The sequence below is a fragment of the Amia ocellicauda genome, chromosome 6 (genome assembly GCF_036373705.1).
Source record: "Amia ocellicauda isolate fAmiCal2 chromosome 6, fAmiCal2.hap1, whole genome shotgun sequence".
Taxonomy (NCBI): Eukaryota; Metazoa; Chordata; class Actinopteri; order Amiiformes; family Amiidae; genus Amia; species Amia ocellicauda.
The window spans coordinates 38,533,432-38,550,462 of record NC_089855.1 but is presented as its reverse complement, the minus strand read 5'-3'; the positions used below and the strand labels follow the sequence as shown (position 1 = coordinate 38,550,462).

The window sequence follows — 17,031 nt, the reverse complement described above, 5'->3', positions numbered from 1 at the left end:
TTGAAAGCATTTTTTCACAGCTGCCTAAATTTTTTCCCCGTACTGTATATGTGTTATTTATATATATATATATATATATATATATATATATATATTTGGTGAAATGCATAATACTAAATAGAGGTAAATATTACGTTTAGAATCCATTGTATACTTCATGCCCAGTAATGTTAACATATGAATTGTAACATCCTGGGGGGGTTATGGCCATGGTGAGATTTGAACCCCCCGTCTCCCACGCCACAGTGCAATTACACATACCTGGCTCCTGAACAGGCTTACTGCCACAACAAATAACATCACTTGAGTACATTAAAAAAAAATGATTTTAGGAATCATGCTAGTTATACTTTAATAAGGTCCTCATCATCAGAACTGGTATTACTAGATATAGGTTATCTAGTTTAGCTAATAGTTTATATTTTAACAGACATTAACATGCCTTAATTACCTAATACAAAAAAAATGAGAATGAGATGCACTTACCTCCCACTCCAATAGCTATTGCTAGGGTCAAGGTAAGAAGCACACATCCACCAACAAGCAACTTTCTCTTACAGGCAAGGATGTGGTTCTTTAATGTCTTCTCATCTGGAGGTCCTAGTTAATTCAAAAGATGTAGTACAGTAAATGCCTCATAGCCCTGTAGTTTTAATTATTATTTTTTAAAACAGATATACACATATACCAACAAAAATAAGATGCTACAATAAACAGCAGTTGCAACAAATGAAGTAAAATGGCCATCCATATCAAGCTAATAATATATTGTTTTCTTTCTTTTGACCCTTCAGAATAGGGGTTTCCTTTGTAACCAAATAACTAGCAGAGCAGGGGTTGATATCTACAGTACAGTCAAGTTCTACACCAACTGTACTATAGAAATTGATTACAAAATTTGGTGGTTTTGAAAACTGACAACCATTTTGGCAGATTCCTATTGATCCACCTCTTCAGTTCTATCTGAATATTGATGACTAGTCTATACCAGCTTTACAATGGGATAAGTTTGGAGTTTTGTGTAGAATTGTATGTGGATATGTTAAACCCTCAGAAGTTCCTGGTGTAGCGTAAGGTACACTTATAAAATTCAATTAAAGAAGTGAATTTATAGTATCACCTTATCACGAATCCTGGAATCTTGTAGAACTCAATTTCTGTAATAATTGGACGCAGACACCAATTCCAAAGATATAAATTGTCAAATTTATTCAAAACAAAGACTAAATGTAGCACTACACTAATTATACAAAAGAGAAAAACTAATTAAAATTCAACTCTAGATCAACAAATCAAAGACAAATCACTTCCGTGACCAAATCAAAGACCATGGGATCGCATATGATATCACACAAATCGTTAAACAAAAAAGGTTATAAACACATTGACTACAATACCGGTTAGTAAGACGAAGGTGTGTCTCTCATTAGTATTGTTAGTCAGACATTAAATAACTACGCAGGTTAGTATTTAATGTCAGGTAACTTCTCGTTATATATATATCAGTCTCATTTACGTTTAGGTGCCGAGAAAGGTCCTATCATTACTTGTTACCACAATTTCCCTTAACTGATTATTATTCAATGATTAAGGATAGGCAGGGCCACTAATAATCTAATGTCTATTAATTTGTGTCAATTTCAGACTAAACAGTTAAACAGGAATGAGAAGATATTTCTCGGCGTTGACAGATTTTATTTCTAAAATTATCAACAAAACAGTTTAATGCAACACACATTTATATTTAAGAAAACTAAATGATATTACACATTCTAGAGTTATGAATCACAGATTAACATTTCTAATTGATTTCTCAAATGTCATGAATCATGAACTCCAAACTGTTAAACTTATCTGAACTTCGTCGCAGAGAGGCCTCTCTGGCTTCGGGCTCAGATAACAGCACACGGCACGAGGTCCGTGTGGTTGAGAACAAAGGCAGTCCGGTTCGGCTTTGTCCAAGAACTTCCACTCAGTCGATGCACCTGGAAGTTGGGGTTTCGCGAATGTAGAATCTTTTCCAAACAGATTTTCCACTGGTTTGAAGGCTCCAAGGTTGTGCACAAAATCTTCTTGGCAAGCAGGGTCTCTCACCATACTTATTTGAAGACAAAGTCTTTGAGGAAAGCAGGGCCCTGTTTGTTCCAAGGGTCAAGTTTCTTAAGACTCAAATAGCTATTTAAATGACTGACACTTTCGTATACAGTTGACTTAGTCAATTGTCCAGCTGTAAAACTCCACTGATCAGGTGGGCACAGGTGGGCAGCGCAGTCTGTAAAGTTCTTTATTTAATAAAGTCCTTTAAAAGAATTCTTCGTACGGCTCAATCTCCTTCTCCCAGTTTAACTCTTCTGTTGCCGGCAAAGACTTGGTTGGTTTCTGGTTCCGGTTCGGGCAACAGAGCTACAGGTTGAGCTGTGGCAGCGAGTTTCTGGTTCAGGTGAGAGAGAGAGAAAGAAAAAGGCAGTGCGCTGTTCCTTGTAGTCTGTCAGATCAATAGGTGATTGGTTCTTGAATTTTTGAGATTGGATTTCGGTTTCAGTCCCCAGTGTTCTATTGGAGGGGGGCTTGATTTATGACTGATGTCAATCCATGCCATCTTTTGGAAATGCCGGTTGGCCCGGGTTCGTAGCTCTATGTCGGGATTTCGGCTCTCGTCCACTTCAAAGAGTTTTTTTTTTTACCTACAGGCCCCTTTCTCCAGACATCTCATAGCAGGATTCCAAACTATTTGGCCTCTTCTCGGTGCCATGCTCCCCAAAACTGTCACTTTGATGCAAACCAGTTCCAAGCTGATGAGTTAAGGAAATCTGATAACTTTGGGGGGGAGAGGTCTTCTTTAGATCAGTGCTTGATCTCAGAGCTAAAATGCTCTTATCAAAATACACCCAACATAACGCTACATACCCCCTTTCTTGAATGGGACTGAGGTCAACAAGGACGTTATCCCCTTCAAGACAAAATAAGACGTTAAGCATTTATCTCAAAGTTATGTAACAGAATTCAACAGTGGACTTCACCATTCATGACCTTGAGAAATCAAAGAAAACAAACTAATAGTTCATTATCTAAGCAGAATTGTATTCCAATCAATTTGAAAATCTTATACTAGCACTTATAAAGGTTACATATTATAACACAAGTACATTAAAACAACAACAACAAAAAAAACAATTGATATTAGTATTACTCAGTATACTGAGTATGGTTACTGATGGTAACCAATAGGGGGAAGTTGATTAACAGAGGGAGGTGACTGGGAATTCAAAGGTTATTCGGGCACCTGACCTCCACTATCACCATCACCAATGCCTATAGTGGGCAGGGACCTAGGGTTGAATGGTTGGCTTACATGGTAAGCCGGTGCTCCTTTGAAGTTAAGCACTGTGCTGTGCAATACCCACAGATGCTTGGCTAGCATCCATATCACACTTTCTGTCATGATCCAGCCGCTCAGGAGCAATGTTATAAATACCACATCCCTGACCCCCCAGCTGTGAGACAGCCTGTGCTTTCTCTCATGTGACTCTAGGAGGGTGGTTTGCAAACTGGTTTGGTCTATTGCAAACTCTATGATTTTAGTGCCTTCCACTTTCACCCTTTCGCTAAGAACACTGTCCAATTTACAATTGTGTCCCCGGAAGGCGTCTACAATTTCAAATTCAGTTTCATATCGCTCAGAGTCTAACTGGTACAGAGCTAAATCATCGAAGTGAGTGATGCCCCCTTTAGGGACATGCACAAAAATGGTCTCATTGGGAAGTACCTTGGTGGCTGTATCATGTCTGTCATTGAATTCCACCTGCTTTGGTGGTTGCACTTGAGCCCACAACTTGTTCCGTTTACAATCGATAAGCGGTGCTAACCTGTTCAAAAGATCCTGACCAATGATCAACTTCTCGGTTTCAAATTGGGAAATATAGACTGGGTGAACGAATTTCATCTTCCCAAAAGTGAATTCTAACCACGCCTTTCGAGTGAGCTGTGCCTTAGTCTCTGTGTAACTTGTAATGTTCACACTACAAGCTTCCACTTTGAGTTGTTGGTCTGAGGTTTCCATAATTTGTTTCAGGTCACCAAATGTGGTGGGGGACATTAAACAAATTTCAGCCCCAGTGTCCAACAAGGCTTCACACTCCCACACATTCTCAATAGTCACTTCTATGTAAACTCGCTTGGCTCTGCCTCTCGGTGTCAGGTCACCCAGTAACATCGTCAAAGGTTCAGCTTGCTTGCAGGCAGCTTCCCCCACTGGGAGGTCCCAGTGAGCTGATGTGTCAGGGAAACCCCCCTGCCGTTCCTCCCATCCAATCAAACACACAGAGCGGGGACAGGGGGTGGCCCCGGAGCTAGCCCCAGCTCAGGTGGCAGGTCCGGTCCTTTACCCAGGCTACTAATTTCCATTTTGGGAAGAGGGGGCAACGAGAGCAGAGCTAAGCATTGCAGCAGCTCAGAACCTGCAGCCTTGCTCAGAGATTGAGTTGACCCAACTTGGCTAGGAGCAGATTGCTTTTCCTCATACTTTTCCTTGTAAGCCTGGGGGTCTCGGGTTCTGTCCTTGAGCATCCTGGCCCCCTTTAACTCCAGTGGAGAAACAGGGCACTCAGAGTGCACTGCCAGTACTCGGGTGCTTGTGTGTTTACCATCAGAAGCGCTATTGTACTTACTTTCCCAAGCTTTTTGTGCTATTTTACGAATTTCAGCCATGTTCATATGCATAGCGTCTGCATGTAATATGATCATTTCCTTAATCGCTGGAAACAAATTAGCAACAAACAAACCCTTAAAGCTCACCTCTTCCTCGGCCCCGGGTCGATCTCGACCCGCAAAATAGGTTTTCCTAAGTTTCTCATGATAATCGCGGGGGGACTCGTATTTACCCTGTTTGATCTGGTGTGCGGCAGTCACTGTTGCCACCGGGTCAATGAACCTGGAATAGTCCTTAATTAATGCTCTGCACAATCGCGGAAAACTATCGCAGACCATGGACCCTTGCCTCTCCATCCAAGAATGAACTTGGCGAGAGGTGGTTTTGCGGATTAGGAGAACCTTTTCCTTCTCCGTAGCATCAGGATAGAAACGCAAAGCATACTTAATGTCCTTAATATACGCTTCCACATTTCCTTCCTTGTCTGCTGGGTTAAAAACCTCACAATCTTTAGACAGCTCTCTCAGCTGTTGCATGTCAACCTTTCGGTCCGGACTCTCGGGGGAGGAATTATGCCGGTGCTACGGGCTTCTTGCCCTGGGTGGGGACTGACTACGGGCAGGGGACAGATCACGGCGAGGCAACCCACGGCTTAGATATGGAGACGGTGTGCGACTCTGTATCCTGGCCTGTTCCCTTTTACTGTCTGGGGTCGGCTTTGCAGCCCACCGAGATGCAGTTTTTAGGGCCTCTATTTGTTGCCTGAGATATTCATTTTCAACATCACATGATCTGAGTTCTCCCCTAAGCTCCTGATTTACTCTCTTTGTTTCTTCACTGTCCCTTTTAAAATGTCTGACCTCGCCTTCAAGTATCTCCATTTTTAAAGTACCCTTATATTTCTCCATGACGGTTTTGTGAAGACGCGCTTCCAAAACATCACGGCCCTTGACAGCTATCCTCTCATTTTCCGCTGCTTTATCTCTGTCATTTTGCAGATCTTTTACTTGACTCAGAATTGTTTCAAATTCTTCTTGACATTCTCTTAATTCATTTCTTAATTGCTCCCTTTGTTCAATTAAATCCTCTCTTTCAGCATCCAACATAATTACTTGATTTCCACAAGCCTCTAGTCTTCCTTCGAGTTCTAAAGCCATTCCATGCAGTTCGGCTCTTTCGTCTTTCACTTTCGCATACTTTTCTCCTAGCTTTTTCAATTTTTCAAATTTAATTTACTCAAATCCACTAGCCTTGAGCACGCAAGTGCTAAGCTAGACACAACCTTCACAACATCTATCGACTCCTCTTTTTCGAGTTGCGTCGTAGTGTCATTCAACAACTGAGTTCGACGCGACTCTACTTCATCAAAGTCCAAACCGCCTAGGCTTTCAATGTATTCGGGGATCTCAATCCCTGATACTTTCACAATCAATGCTTCACATGGGGACATTTGGGTCGTCATTGTTTTTGGTTATTCAGTAACAACCCAACAGAACATTAAGAGATTAATCACTTAATGACTCTAATGCCAAAACTTAGAATATCAACAATTTACCACAAGTAACTAAACAGATTTAACCTTTTGTGACTTTGGAAACCATACACATACCACGTGGGCAGTTGTAGAGCGTCCTCTAGAGTACAAACAGTGTATCGCGCCTACAAACTTTTTCTTGTTTCAAAATTTTGGAATCTGGATTTCTGGACCAAGCTATCCAATAACTATTGCAGAAATTAGTTATTTTCAGTCTAAGATTCCTCACACGGGGCATCAATTATGTAGCGTAAGGTACACTTATAAAATTCAATTAAAGAAGTGAATTTATAGTATCACCTTATCACGAATCCTGGAATCTTGTAGAACTCAATTTCTGTAATAATTGGACGCAGACACCAATTCCAAAGATATAAATTGTCAAATTTATTCAAAACAAAGACTAAATGTAGCACTACACTAATTATACAAAAGGGAAAAACTAATTAAAATTCAACTCTAGATCAACAAATCAAAGACAAATCACTTCCGTGACCAAATCAAAGACCATGGGATCGCATAGGATATCACACAAATCGTTAAACAAAAAAGGTTATAAACACATTGACTACAATACCGGTTAGTAAGACGAAGGTGAGTCTCTCATTAGTATTGTTAGTCAGACATTAAATAACTACGCAGGTTAGTATTTAATGTCAGGTAACTTCTCGTTATATATATATATCAGTCTCATTTACGTTTAGGTGCCGAGAAAGATCCTATCATTACTTGTTACCACAATTTCCCTTAACTGATTATTATTCAATGATTAAGGATAGGCAGGGCCACTAATAATCTAATGTCTATTAACTTGTGTCAATTTCAGACTAAACAGTTAAACAGGAATGAGAAGATATTTCTCTGCGTTGACAGATTTTATTTCTAAAATTATCAACAAAACAGTTTAATGCAACACACATTTATATTTAAGAAAACTAAATGATATTACACATTCTAGAGTTATGAATCACAGATTAACATTTCTAATTGATTTCTCAAATGTCATGAATCATGAACTCCAAACTGTTAAACTTATCTGAACTTCGTCGCAGAGAGGCCTCTCTGGCTTCGGGCTCAGATAACAGCACACGGCACGAGGTCCGTGTGGTTGGGAACAAAGGCAGTCCGGTTCGGCTTTGTCCAAGAACTTCCACTCAGTCGATACACCTGGAAGTTGGGGTTTCGCGAATGTAGAGTCTTTTCCAAACAGATTTTCCACTGGTTTGAAGGCTCCAAGGTTGTGCACAAAATCTTCTTGGCAAGCAGGGTCTCTCACCGTACTTATTTGAAGACAAAGTCTTTGAGGAAAGCAGGGCCCTGTTTGTTCCAAGGGTCAAGTTTCTTAAGACTCAAATAGCTATTTAAATGACTGACACTTTCGTATACAGTCGACTTAGTCAATTGTCCAGCTGTAAAACTCCACTGATCAGGTGGGCACAGGCGGGCAGCGCAGTCTGTAAAGTTCTTTATTTAATAAAGTCCTTTAAAAGAATTCTTCGTACGGCTCAATCTCCTTCTCCCAGTTTAACTCTTCTGTTGCCGGCAAAGACTTGGTTGGTTTCTGGTTCCGGTTTGGCAACAGAGCTACAGGTTGAGCTGTGGCAGCGAGTTTCTGGTTCAGGTGAGAGAGAGAGAAAGAAAAAGGCAGTGCACTGTTCCTTATAGTCTGTCAGATGAATAGGTGATTGGTTCTTGAATTTTTGAGATTGGATTTCGGTTTCAGCCCCCAGTGTTCTATTGGAGGGGGGCTTGATTTATGACTGATGTCAATCCATGCCAATCCAATGTTTTTTTTTTACCTACAGGCCCCTTTCTCCAGACATCTCATAGCAGGATTCCAAACTATTTGGCCTCTTCTCGGTGCCATGCTCCCCAAAACTGTCACTTTGATGCAAACCAGTTCCAAGCTGATGAGTTAAGGAAATCTGATAACTTTGGGGGGGAGAGGTCTTCTTTAGATCAGTGCTTGAGCTCAGAGCTAAAATGCTCTTATCAAAATACACCCAACATAACGCTACACTGGAGACTTTTAAATTAGATTAATATAGCTATCCGATAGCTCTATAGTAAAAACCTGTATTTGGAACTCAGGTTGAGACCTTTAATCCAGACATTCCTGGTTTCAATCTGGACTATTTAATCACCAACTATGACTGGGATTGGCCCAAAGGACAGCACAGAATTTGCTGAGAAACCACTATATTATCAGTGCATTAGTTCTCTCTATAGATCTACTATTTGCAATGTGGTAATCTGTTTTGAAAGTATGACCTGAAAGGGTAACACTTTACAATAAGTACCCCTTATCAGACATGAACTAATATGTTACTTAACATGAACAAACCAGTAACTAATGTATCAACAAGTCATGAAAAGTAATTTGGTAATGGTAATTAATCTGCTGCATTAATTAATGTATTGGTTTGTCTTTCTTCATGTCTGAATATTCTGAGGCAGTAACTATGACTTAGTTAAAATGGAAAAACATTACTCATTTCAAGGACAACATATTTAGATGTTTGTTAATCCTAAGAGTTTTCAAAATAGTCACCAGGTTTTCCATGATGAATGTAATGATCTTATGAAATAACATGAAATACCTTTGTTAACATAAACGAAAATATTGTTTGAGAAGGGTGGGTACCATTCCAGGACATCTGCGCGTGTGTGTTGTGCTTTACATTTATGATTTATGCCTTATTAATGGCTTACTAATAAGCTTAATAATCTAATTAGTGAATTAGTTAACCCCTTTTGGAGTGCCTGATGTAGTGGAATGTAAATCATACAACCTTATTTTGTCAAATATATACACAAATATATACACAAATTCATATACCTTCCTAACTGAGAAATCTTGGCTTGTGGTAAAGGACTTAAGGAGACAGCTTTGAAGTTCTGTGTTTTACGATACAGGCCTGTGTTCACCAAAGTACGACAGATAACACGTCCATGCTGGAGACCCCCCAACTGACAAATGGGCTGCCGTGCCCCATCTCCACAGAGACTAGCACCAAATTCCAATTGAAGATTTCTTTTGTGGCACACAGACATTCAAGGTACTATGTATATTCCATAAACCAGTGCAACAAACCCAAATACAAACTAAATGCTGGTAACAGAAGTGTTTCCCAGCTTCTTCTTCAGTTTGATAACAAACCATAAAAGGTGACTTAAAACTAACTTAATGACTCTTAAGTAATTCTACCTCAGAATCAAAGAAATCTCTAAATTAAAGCTAGGGTATGCAATCCTGAGAAGCCAGCAGTTAGCAAGCTTGTTTTGAAAGCATAGCGTCCGCCCTCAGAGGCGCCCTCACATGACGCTTCAGAGGCGTCTCCAAAGCCACGCCCCCTCCATCACACATGACACACACACACAGAGCAGTGTCTCAGCGCCGGGAGGACAGACATGTGGGTGGAATCGATCGCAACAGTTTCAGATTACCTCATGTCTCATTCACAGGTTAGACATTACAATAATAACGAACGTAAACAACTTATTTACGGTTATTATGTTTTTTAAAATAGTAGCTGCGGTTTGCCTTCCATTCTCGCGCTCGCTCTGCACAACGTCAAGGAACCCGCGCTAATGACGTGTGATTGTCTGCGCAAACAAGTCGCACGGCGGTATGCAAATTTAGATTGACAGACAGGAAGGACAACCTATCATTACATTCGGACCGAATGCAATGCTTGGTCGAACCTTTTTTAGTCCTGTCCCTTCCAGGATCAGGATGTGAAGAGACTTTCAACCAGTATAACAAAAAATGTTTCTGTAAAAGATTGCACACCCTACCTTTAACATTACTGTAAATGTTGGTACCAACTGTAAGGTCATGCTTTGAGGGAATTGAAAATGTAATTGATAGAACTAAAACTTGACAATATAGAGAGTTAGAAACTCTAGGTAAGATTTGAACTATTTTTCACATTCCTCAAAGCCATCACACCCCCAATACACATTCTGCAGGAATCAAGGGAGAGGAATGGCAAAGACTGCTTCAATTTGAATTTCAATTTTATTACCACAAACCTGACCAATCAGAAGTTTGGAAGGAAGAGATTAGAATCTCGTCTAAAATGTATATAAAGTTAAAACCAGCACTTTGGAGTGGGTCAAACTGGCAGAAGAAACCAAGGAGATGAAATCCAGGAAGACTGAACGGAACCAGAACCAAAATTTCTCCACCAAAAACCTGAAAGCTTTGCAACCTTCCTAAAGTCAGCGCAGTCAGTCCTCCCTACTTATCGAACATATGCATAACCAAATCTCAGTAAACCACATAGGTAGTATATTTCGTGTACTAGTAAAGAATTAGGTAAATCACAATTACATAAAACCTAGTTGCTTATGGGATCTAAATTGTAGGAACGAGTAGCATAATAATACTTGTTATTTTGCAAAATAAGTATTGGATAGATCTCCTCTCACTCTCACTTGAAATCTTATCCACCCTGCTTTTCTCTGTCCTATCTTTGCAAATACATGTTGTCTATTTACATTTTTAATAAACCTATATCTTGTATAAAACAAAACAGCCTCAAGGTTAATTCATGCAGATCAACCTCACCGCTAATATGAATTCATATTAGTAAAAGTATTGTGGTATCTTGTGTATCAACCCAGTCTCGTTTTCAGAGGACTTCAGAGGGGTTCTCTAGATAACAGGACTTTATTCAGCAATAATAATTTCTTATGATACCGATACCAGATAAACAAGCCAAGCTCCAGTGTAAAGTTCTACGCCAATCGAAAGTACTTACTAATAAAACACTATGTTATGAACGGGCTTGAGTCGTCATCCCTTCTTTAAAACTGAAACCCACAAATACCATAATGCCGTTAATGTGTGTGTGCGTGGACACACACGAGGACAGTCGGATGTAAACCGTTTTGCGCATTATCCATCTCTTTCTCTCTCTTTTTCTAGTTGATTCGTGTATATTTCTGTATTAAAACTCCCTCTAACCTCATAATCCAACTCCCCTTTAAGTCCAAACACATACGTGCATATAAATGGGAGGAACTGATAATTCAAAACACCGGTATTTACCTTTGCTTCTGTTCAGGTCGGGGTCTGCCGCGGGGAGCCGATCTGAACTTACCGTGAAGTGCTACAGTCCTCCACAGGCTTTTTGCTATTTGAGCTACTCTATGGTCAGGCGGTGACAGGTCCCCTTATGCTCCTGAAGGAGTCATGGGAAGGAGACAAGCCACAAGAGAGAATCAACATCTTGAGCTTCGTCCTTAAAATGCAACAGAAGCTGGAGGAGCTATCTACATTTGCACAAGAGAACTTGGCGAAGGCCCAGCAACATCAGAAAAGATGGTATGACCAATCCTCCAAAGATAGGTCAGAAAGTGGCAGGGGCCGTATGAAGTGGCAGGGGCTGTATGAGGTAGTTGCAAAAAAGGGTCCGGTAAATTATGAGCCAACGACCATAAGAAAAAGCATCAGATTTTCTATATCAACCTTTTGAGGGTTTGGAAATCAAGATCTGACAAAGTGGGTTACCATTATTTTATGTGTGCTTTACAGGAAGAGGAGGAGGAGCCGGAACAGTACTTCTCTTCCGAACAACAGGCCATGACCTCACTACCCGGTCTCCAACACTTGTCATCCTATCAGAGGAAGGAGGTCATGGATGTCATCCCAAAAGGATTGTTCAGGGAGGAGCCAGGCAGGACCTCAATAATTGAACATAAGATCACACTTTCTGCTCCTGGACCAGTTCTTCAGTACAGCAGGAGGGTGCCAGCACGATTACAGGACGCTTTTAAACAAGAGGTAAACACCATGTTGCATCTGGGAGTAATAGAACCGTGCTTGGTGTAGTCCGGTAGTTCTAGTACCAAAAAAGGATGATACATTCAGATTCTGCATTGATTTTTCCAAGCTCAATAAAATATCAGAGTTTGAGTTTGAGTTTGACTCATACCCCATGCCACAGGTAGATGAGCTAGTGGAACGGCTAGGGAAAGCAAAATTCTTGACGACATTAGATCTATGTAAAGGATATTGACAGGTTCACTTAGTAGAATCCTCCAAGGCCTTAACAGCCTTTAAAACGCTACAAGGGCTCTACCACTTTAATGTGATGCCTTTGGGACTTCATGGTGCAGCCGCAATCTTTCAGCGACTTATGGACAAGGTACTCAGAGGAGCTGAGGCATGGTCGGCAGCATATATTGACAATGTTGCGATTTGTAGCAATAGTTGGAAAGAACATCTGGTCCACATTCATGATGTCTTCAAAAGAATTGCCAGAGCAGGATTGGTGGTAAATGCTGGCAAAAGCAGCCTAGTACAGTCAGAAGTACAATATTTGGAGTATACAGTAGGAGGGGGTGTCCTGAAACCATAAGTCACAAAGGTAGATGCTATAAGAACCAAGCCTAGGCCCACAACAAATAAGCAAATTAGATAATTTTGGGGACTAATGGGATGATATAGACAGTTCATCCCTGATTTTTCAGCAAGGATAGCAGTTTTCACAGACCTCACCAGAAAGGATGGTAAAAACAAGATTCAATGGACTGAGGCCTATGAGGAAGCTTTTCAGTACTTGAAAGACTATATATGTAAAGAGCCAATTTTACAATGTCAAGATCTTGATCTGCATTTCACTTTTACAGACTGATGCTTCAGGGGAAGGTTAAGGGGCTGTTCTCTTACAGGGAGAAGAACTGGACCAGAAGCCCATCCTCTATATCAGCAGGAAACTGTTTCCACGCGAGACAAGATATTCCATCATGGAGTTAGAATGTCTTGCCTTGGAATGGGCAGTGGATCCATTATGCTGTTATTTACTAGGCAATGACATTGAGATTGAAACAGACCATAGAGCCTTGCAGTGGTTATATAAGATGAAAGACACAAATGCCAGGGTTACCCGGTCGTACCTGTTGCTGCTCCACTATAAATTCAAGGTGAAGTACCGAGCAGGGAAGGAGAACTTAATGGCTGACTATCTCTCTCAGTCAATGGATATTGATGGAGCTAAATGGGGCGAGGTGTGTATTGAACGGGCTTGAGCCGTCATCCCGTCTTTAAAACTGAAACCCAAAAATACCATAACGCCATTAATGTGTGTGTGTGTGTGTGTGTGTGTGTGTGTGTGTGTGTGTGTTACGAGGACAGTCGGATGTAAACAGTTTTGTGCATTATCCATCTCTCTCTCTCTCTCTTTTTCTAGTTGATTCGTCTATATTTCAGTATTAAAACTCCCTCTAACCTCATAATCCAACTCCCCTTTAAGTCCACATACATACGTGTATATACACTCACCTAAAGGATTATTAGGAACACCTGTTCAATTTCTCATTAATGCAATTATCTAACCAACCAATCACATGGCAGTTGCTTCAATGCATTTAGGGGTGTGGTCCTGGTCAAGACAATCTCCTGAACTCCAAACTGAATGTCTGAATGGGAAAGAAAGGTGATTTAAGCAATTTTGAGCGTGGCATGGTTGTTGGTGCCAGACGGGCCGGTCTGCAATCTGCTCAGTTACTGGGATTTTCACGCACAACCATTTCTAGGGTTTACAAAGAATGGTGTGAAAAGGGAAAAACATCCAGTATGCGGCAGTCCTGTGGGCGAAAATGCCTTGTTGATGCTAGAGGTCAGAGGAGAATGGGCCGACTGATTCAAGCTGATAGAAGAGCAACTTTGACTGAAATAACCACTCGTTACAACCGAGGTATGCAGCAAAGCATTTGTGAAGCCACAACACGTACAACCTTGAGGCAGATGGGCTACAACAGCAGAAGACCCCACCAGGTACCACTCATCTCCACTACAAATAGGAAAAAGAGGCTACAATTTGCACAAGCTCACCAAAATTGGACAGTTGAAGACTGGAAAAATGTTGCCTGGTCTGATGAGTCTCAATTTCTGTTGAGACATTCAGATGGTAGAGTCAGAATTTGGCGTAAACAGAATGAGAACATGGATCCATCATGCCTTGTTACCACTGTGCAGGCTGCTGGTGGTGGTGTAATGGTGTGGGGGATGTTTTCTTGGCACACTTTAGGCCCCTTAGTGCCAATTGGGCATCGTTTAAATGCCACGGCCTACCTGAGCATTGTTTCTGACCATGTCCATCCCTTTATGACCACCATGTACCCATCCTCTGATGGCTACTTCCAGCAGGATAATGCACCATGTCACAAAGGTCGAATCATTTCAAATTGGTTTCTTGAACATGACAATGAGTTCACTGTACTAAACTGACCCCCACAGTCACCAGATCTCAACCCAATAGAGCATCTTTGGGATGTGGTGGAACGGGAGCTTCGTGCCCTGGATGTGCATCCCACAAATCTCCATCAACTGCAAGATGCTATCCTATCAATATGGGCCAACATTTCTAAAGAATGCTTTCAGCACCTTGTTGAATCAATGCCACGTAGAATTAAGGTAGTTCTGAAGGCGAAAGGGGGTCAAACACAGTATTAGTATGGTGTTCCTAATAATCCTTTAGGTGAGTGTAAATATATCTCTACCTTTGCTTCTGTTCAGGTCGGGGTCTGCCGTGGGGAGCCGATCTGAAGATGTTAGTTTTTTTTTTATAAGTAATCTATTTGAATGCATATGGTTTTTATGCGAGGGGTATGGGAAGTGTGCATTTTCTTGTGTTCTACATGGAGGCAATGCTGTAGGGGTTTGGACTGGGGAGGAATTAGTTCTCCTGTAGGTGAGTGCCATGTAATCTCCCCTGTTTTAAAGGCGTGCATAATCCAATTCCCCTTTAAGTCCACACACACATACGTGCATATAAACGGACTCTTCCATTTCTGATGAATGAGTATAAATGCTGTATGAGCAGACAAGAAGGGGTCTTCTATTTCTGCTGGTGAAGAGGAAGGGTCACTTGAATCCAGTCCCCACGTAGTCTCATCTGTTCCAGGGTGAAAAGGTTCAGTTTCCTCAGTCACTCCAAGTAGGACATTCCCTCCAAACCTGGAATAAGTCTGGTTGCTCCTCATTCCCCTCTATACTCATTTATACCCTAACATTTGCCTTTTTTATTGCTTCCCCACATTGTTTGGGGAGAAAGTGTGTTACTTTATCTAGTTCTATTCCTCCCATAATGTAATTATAGTGGACATTTTTGTTACCTGCATTTAATACCTTGCACTTGTCCACATTGAATTTCATCTGCCAGGTGTCAGCCCACAACTGAATATTATCTAAGTCCCTTTGAATAACCTGTGCTGCTGAGATTGTATCTGGTGAGCCACCTATTTTAGTATCATCTGCAAATTTGACAAGACATGACATGATCTGCCTTGTCCATACCCATGTTAACTATCTCCAAGAATATGGTTTTCATTAAGATGCTCCTGTTTTCTGTCTAATCATTTTTTCCAACATTTTACAAGTAATGCAGGTGAGACTTATTGGTCTGTAATTTCCTGGCTCTGTTTTGTCCCCTTTCTTGTGGATTGTCCAGTCAGTCAGTTGGCACATCCCATGTTCTAATTGTCTTTTGGAATATTTGAGTTAGCGGCATTAAAAGTACAGTTGGAAATATACTACAGTGGGGGAAAAAAGTATTTGATCCCCTGCTGATTTTGTACGTTTGCCCACTGACAAAGAAATGATCAGTCTATAATTTTAATGGTAGGTGTATTTTAACAGTGAGAGACAGAATAACAACAAAAAAATCCAGAAAAACGCATTTCAAAAAAGTTATAAATTGATTTGCATGTTAATGAGGGAAATAAGTATTTGACCCCTTCGACTTAGTACTTGGTGGCAAAACCCTTGTTGGCAATCACAGAGGTCAGAAGTTTCTTGTAGTTGGCCACCAGGTTTGCACACATCTCAGGAGGGATTTTGTCCCACTCCTCTTTGCAGATCCTCTCCAAGTCATTAAGGTCTCGAGGCTGACGTTTGGCAACTCGAACCTTCAGCTCCCTCCACAGATTTTCTATGGGATTAAGGTCTGGAGAGTGGCTAGGCCACTCCAGGACTTTAATGTGCTTCTTCTTGAGCCACTCCTTTGTTGCCTTGGCTTTGTGTTTTGGGTCATTGTCATGCTGGAATACCCATCCACGACCCATTTTCAATGCCCTGGCTGAGGGAAGGAGGTTCTCACCCAAGATTTGACGGTACATGACCCCGTCCATCGTCCCTTTGATGTGGTGCAGTTGTCCTGTCCTCTTAGCAGAAAAACACCCCCAAAGCATAATGTTTCCACCTCCATGTTTGACGGTGGGGATGGTATTCTTGGGGTCATTCCTCCTCCTCCAAACACGGCGAGTTGAGTTGATGCCAAAGAGTTCGATTTTGGTCTCATCTGACCACAACACTTTCACCCAGTTCTCCTTTGAATCATTCAGCAGGGGGACTTTGTGGGCACTGCAGGATTTCAGTCCTTCATGGTGTAGTGTGTTACCAGTTGTTTTCTTGGTGACTATGGTCCCAGCTGCCTTGAGATCATTAACAAGATCCTCCCGTGTAGTTCTGGGCTGATTCCTCACCGTTCTCATGATCATTGAAACTCTACGAGGTGAGATCTTGCATGGAGCCCCAGACCGAGGGAGACTGACAGTTATTTTGTGTTTCTTCCATTTGCAAATAATCGCACCAACTGTTGTCACCTTCTCACCAAGCTGCTTGGCGATGGTCTTGTAGCCCATTCCAGCCTTGTGTAGGTCTACAATCTTGTCCCTGACATCCTTGGACAGCTCTTTGGTTTTGGCCATGGTGGAGAGTTTGGAATCTGATTGATTGATTGCTTCTGTGGACAGGTGTCTTTTATACAGGTAATGAGCTGAGATTAGGAGCACTCCCTTTAAGAGAGTGCTCCTAATCTCAGCTTGTTACCTGTATAAA

At 41.3% G+C, this 17,031-nt stretch overlaps 1 protein-coding gene across 1 annotated transcript in view; it reads right to left on the bottom strand.

The window, feature by feature from the left end:
* The window catches only part of tmprss3a (transmembrane serine protease 3a), a 72,092-nt gene extending 66,908 nt beyond the window's left edge, over positions 1–5,184 (bottom strand). Inside the window, exons 1-4 of the mRNA XM_066707624.1 lie at positions 4,795–5,184; positions 4,386–4,581; positions 3,586–3,726; positions 487–600 (exon numbers count right to left, since the gene is read on the bottom strand). Of these exons, the coding sequence (XP_066563721.1) occupies positions 487–600; positions 3,586–3,726; positions 4,386–4,581; positions 4,795–5,184 (841 nt within the window). The remainder of the gene's footprint in view (positions 1–486; positions 601–3,585; positions 3,727–4,385; positions 4,582–4,794) is intronic.
* Positions 5,185–17,031: the final 11,847 nt, after the last annotated feature.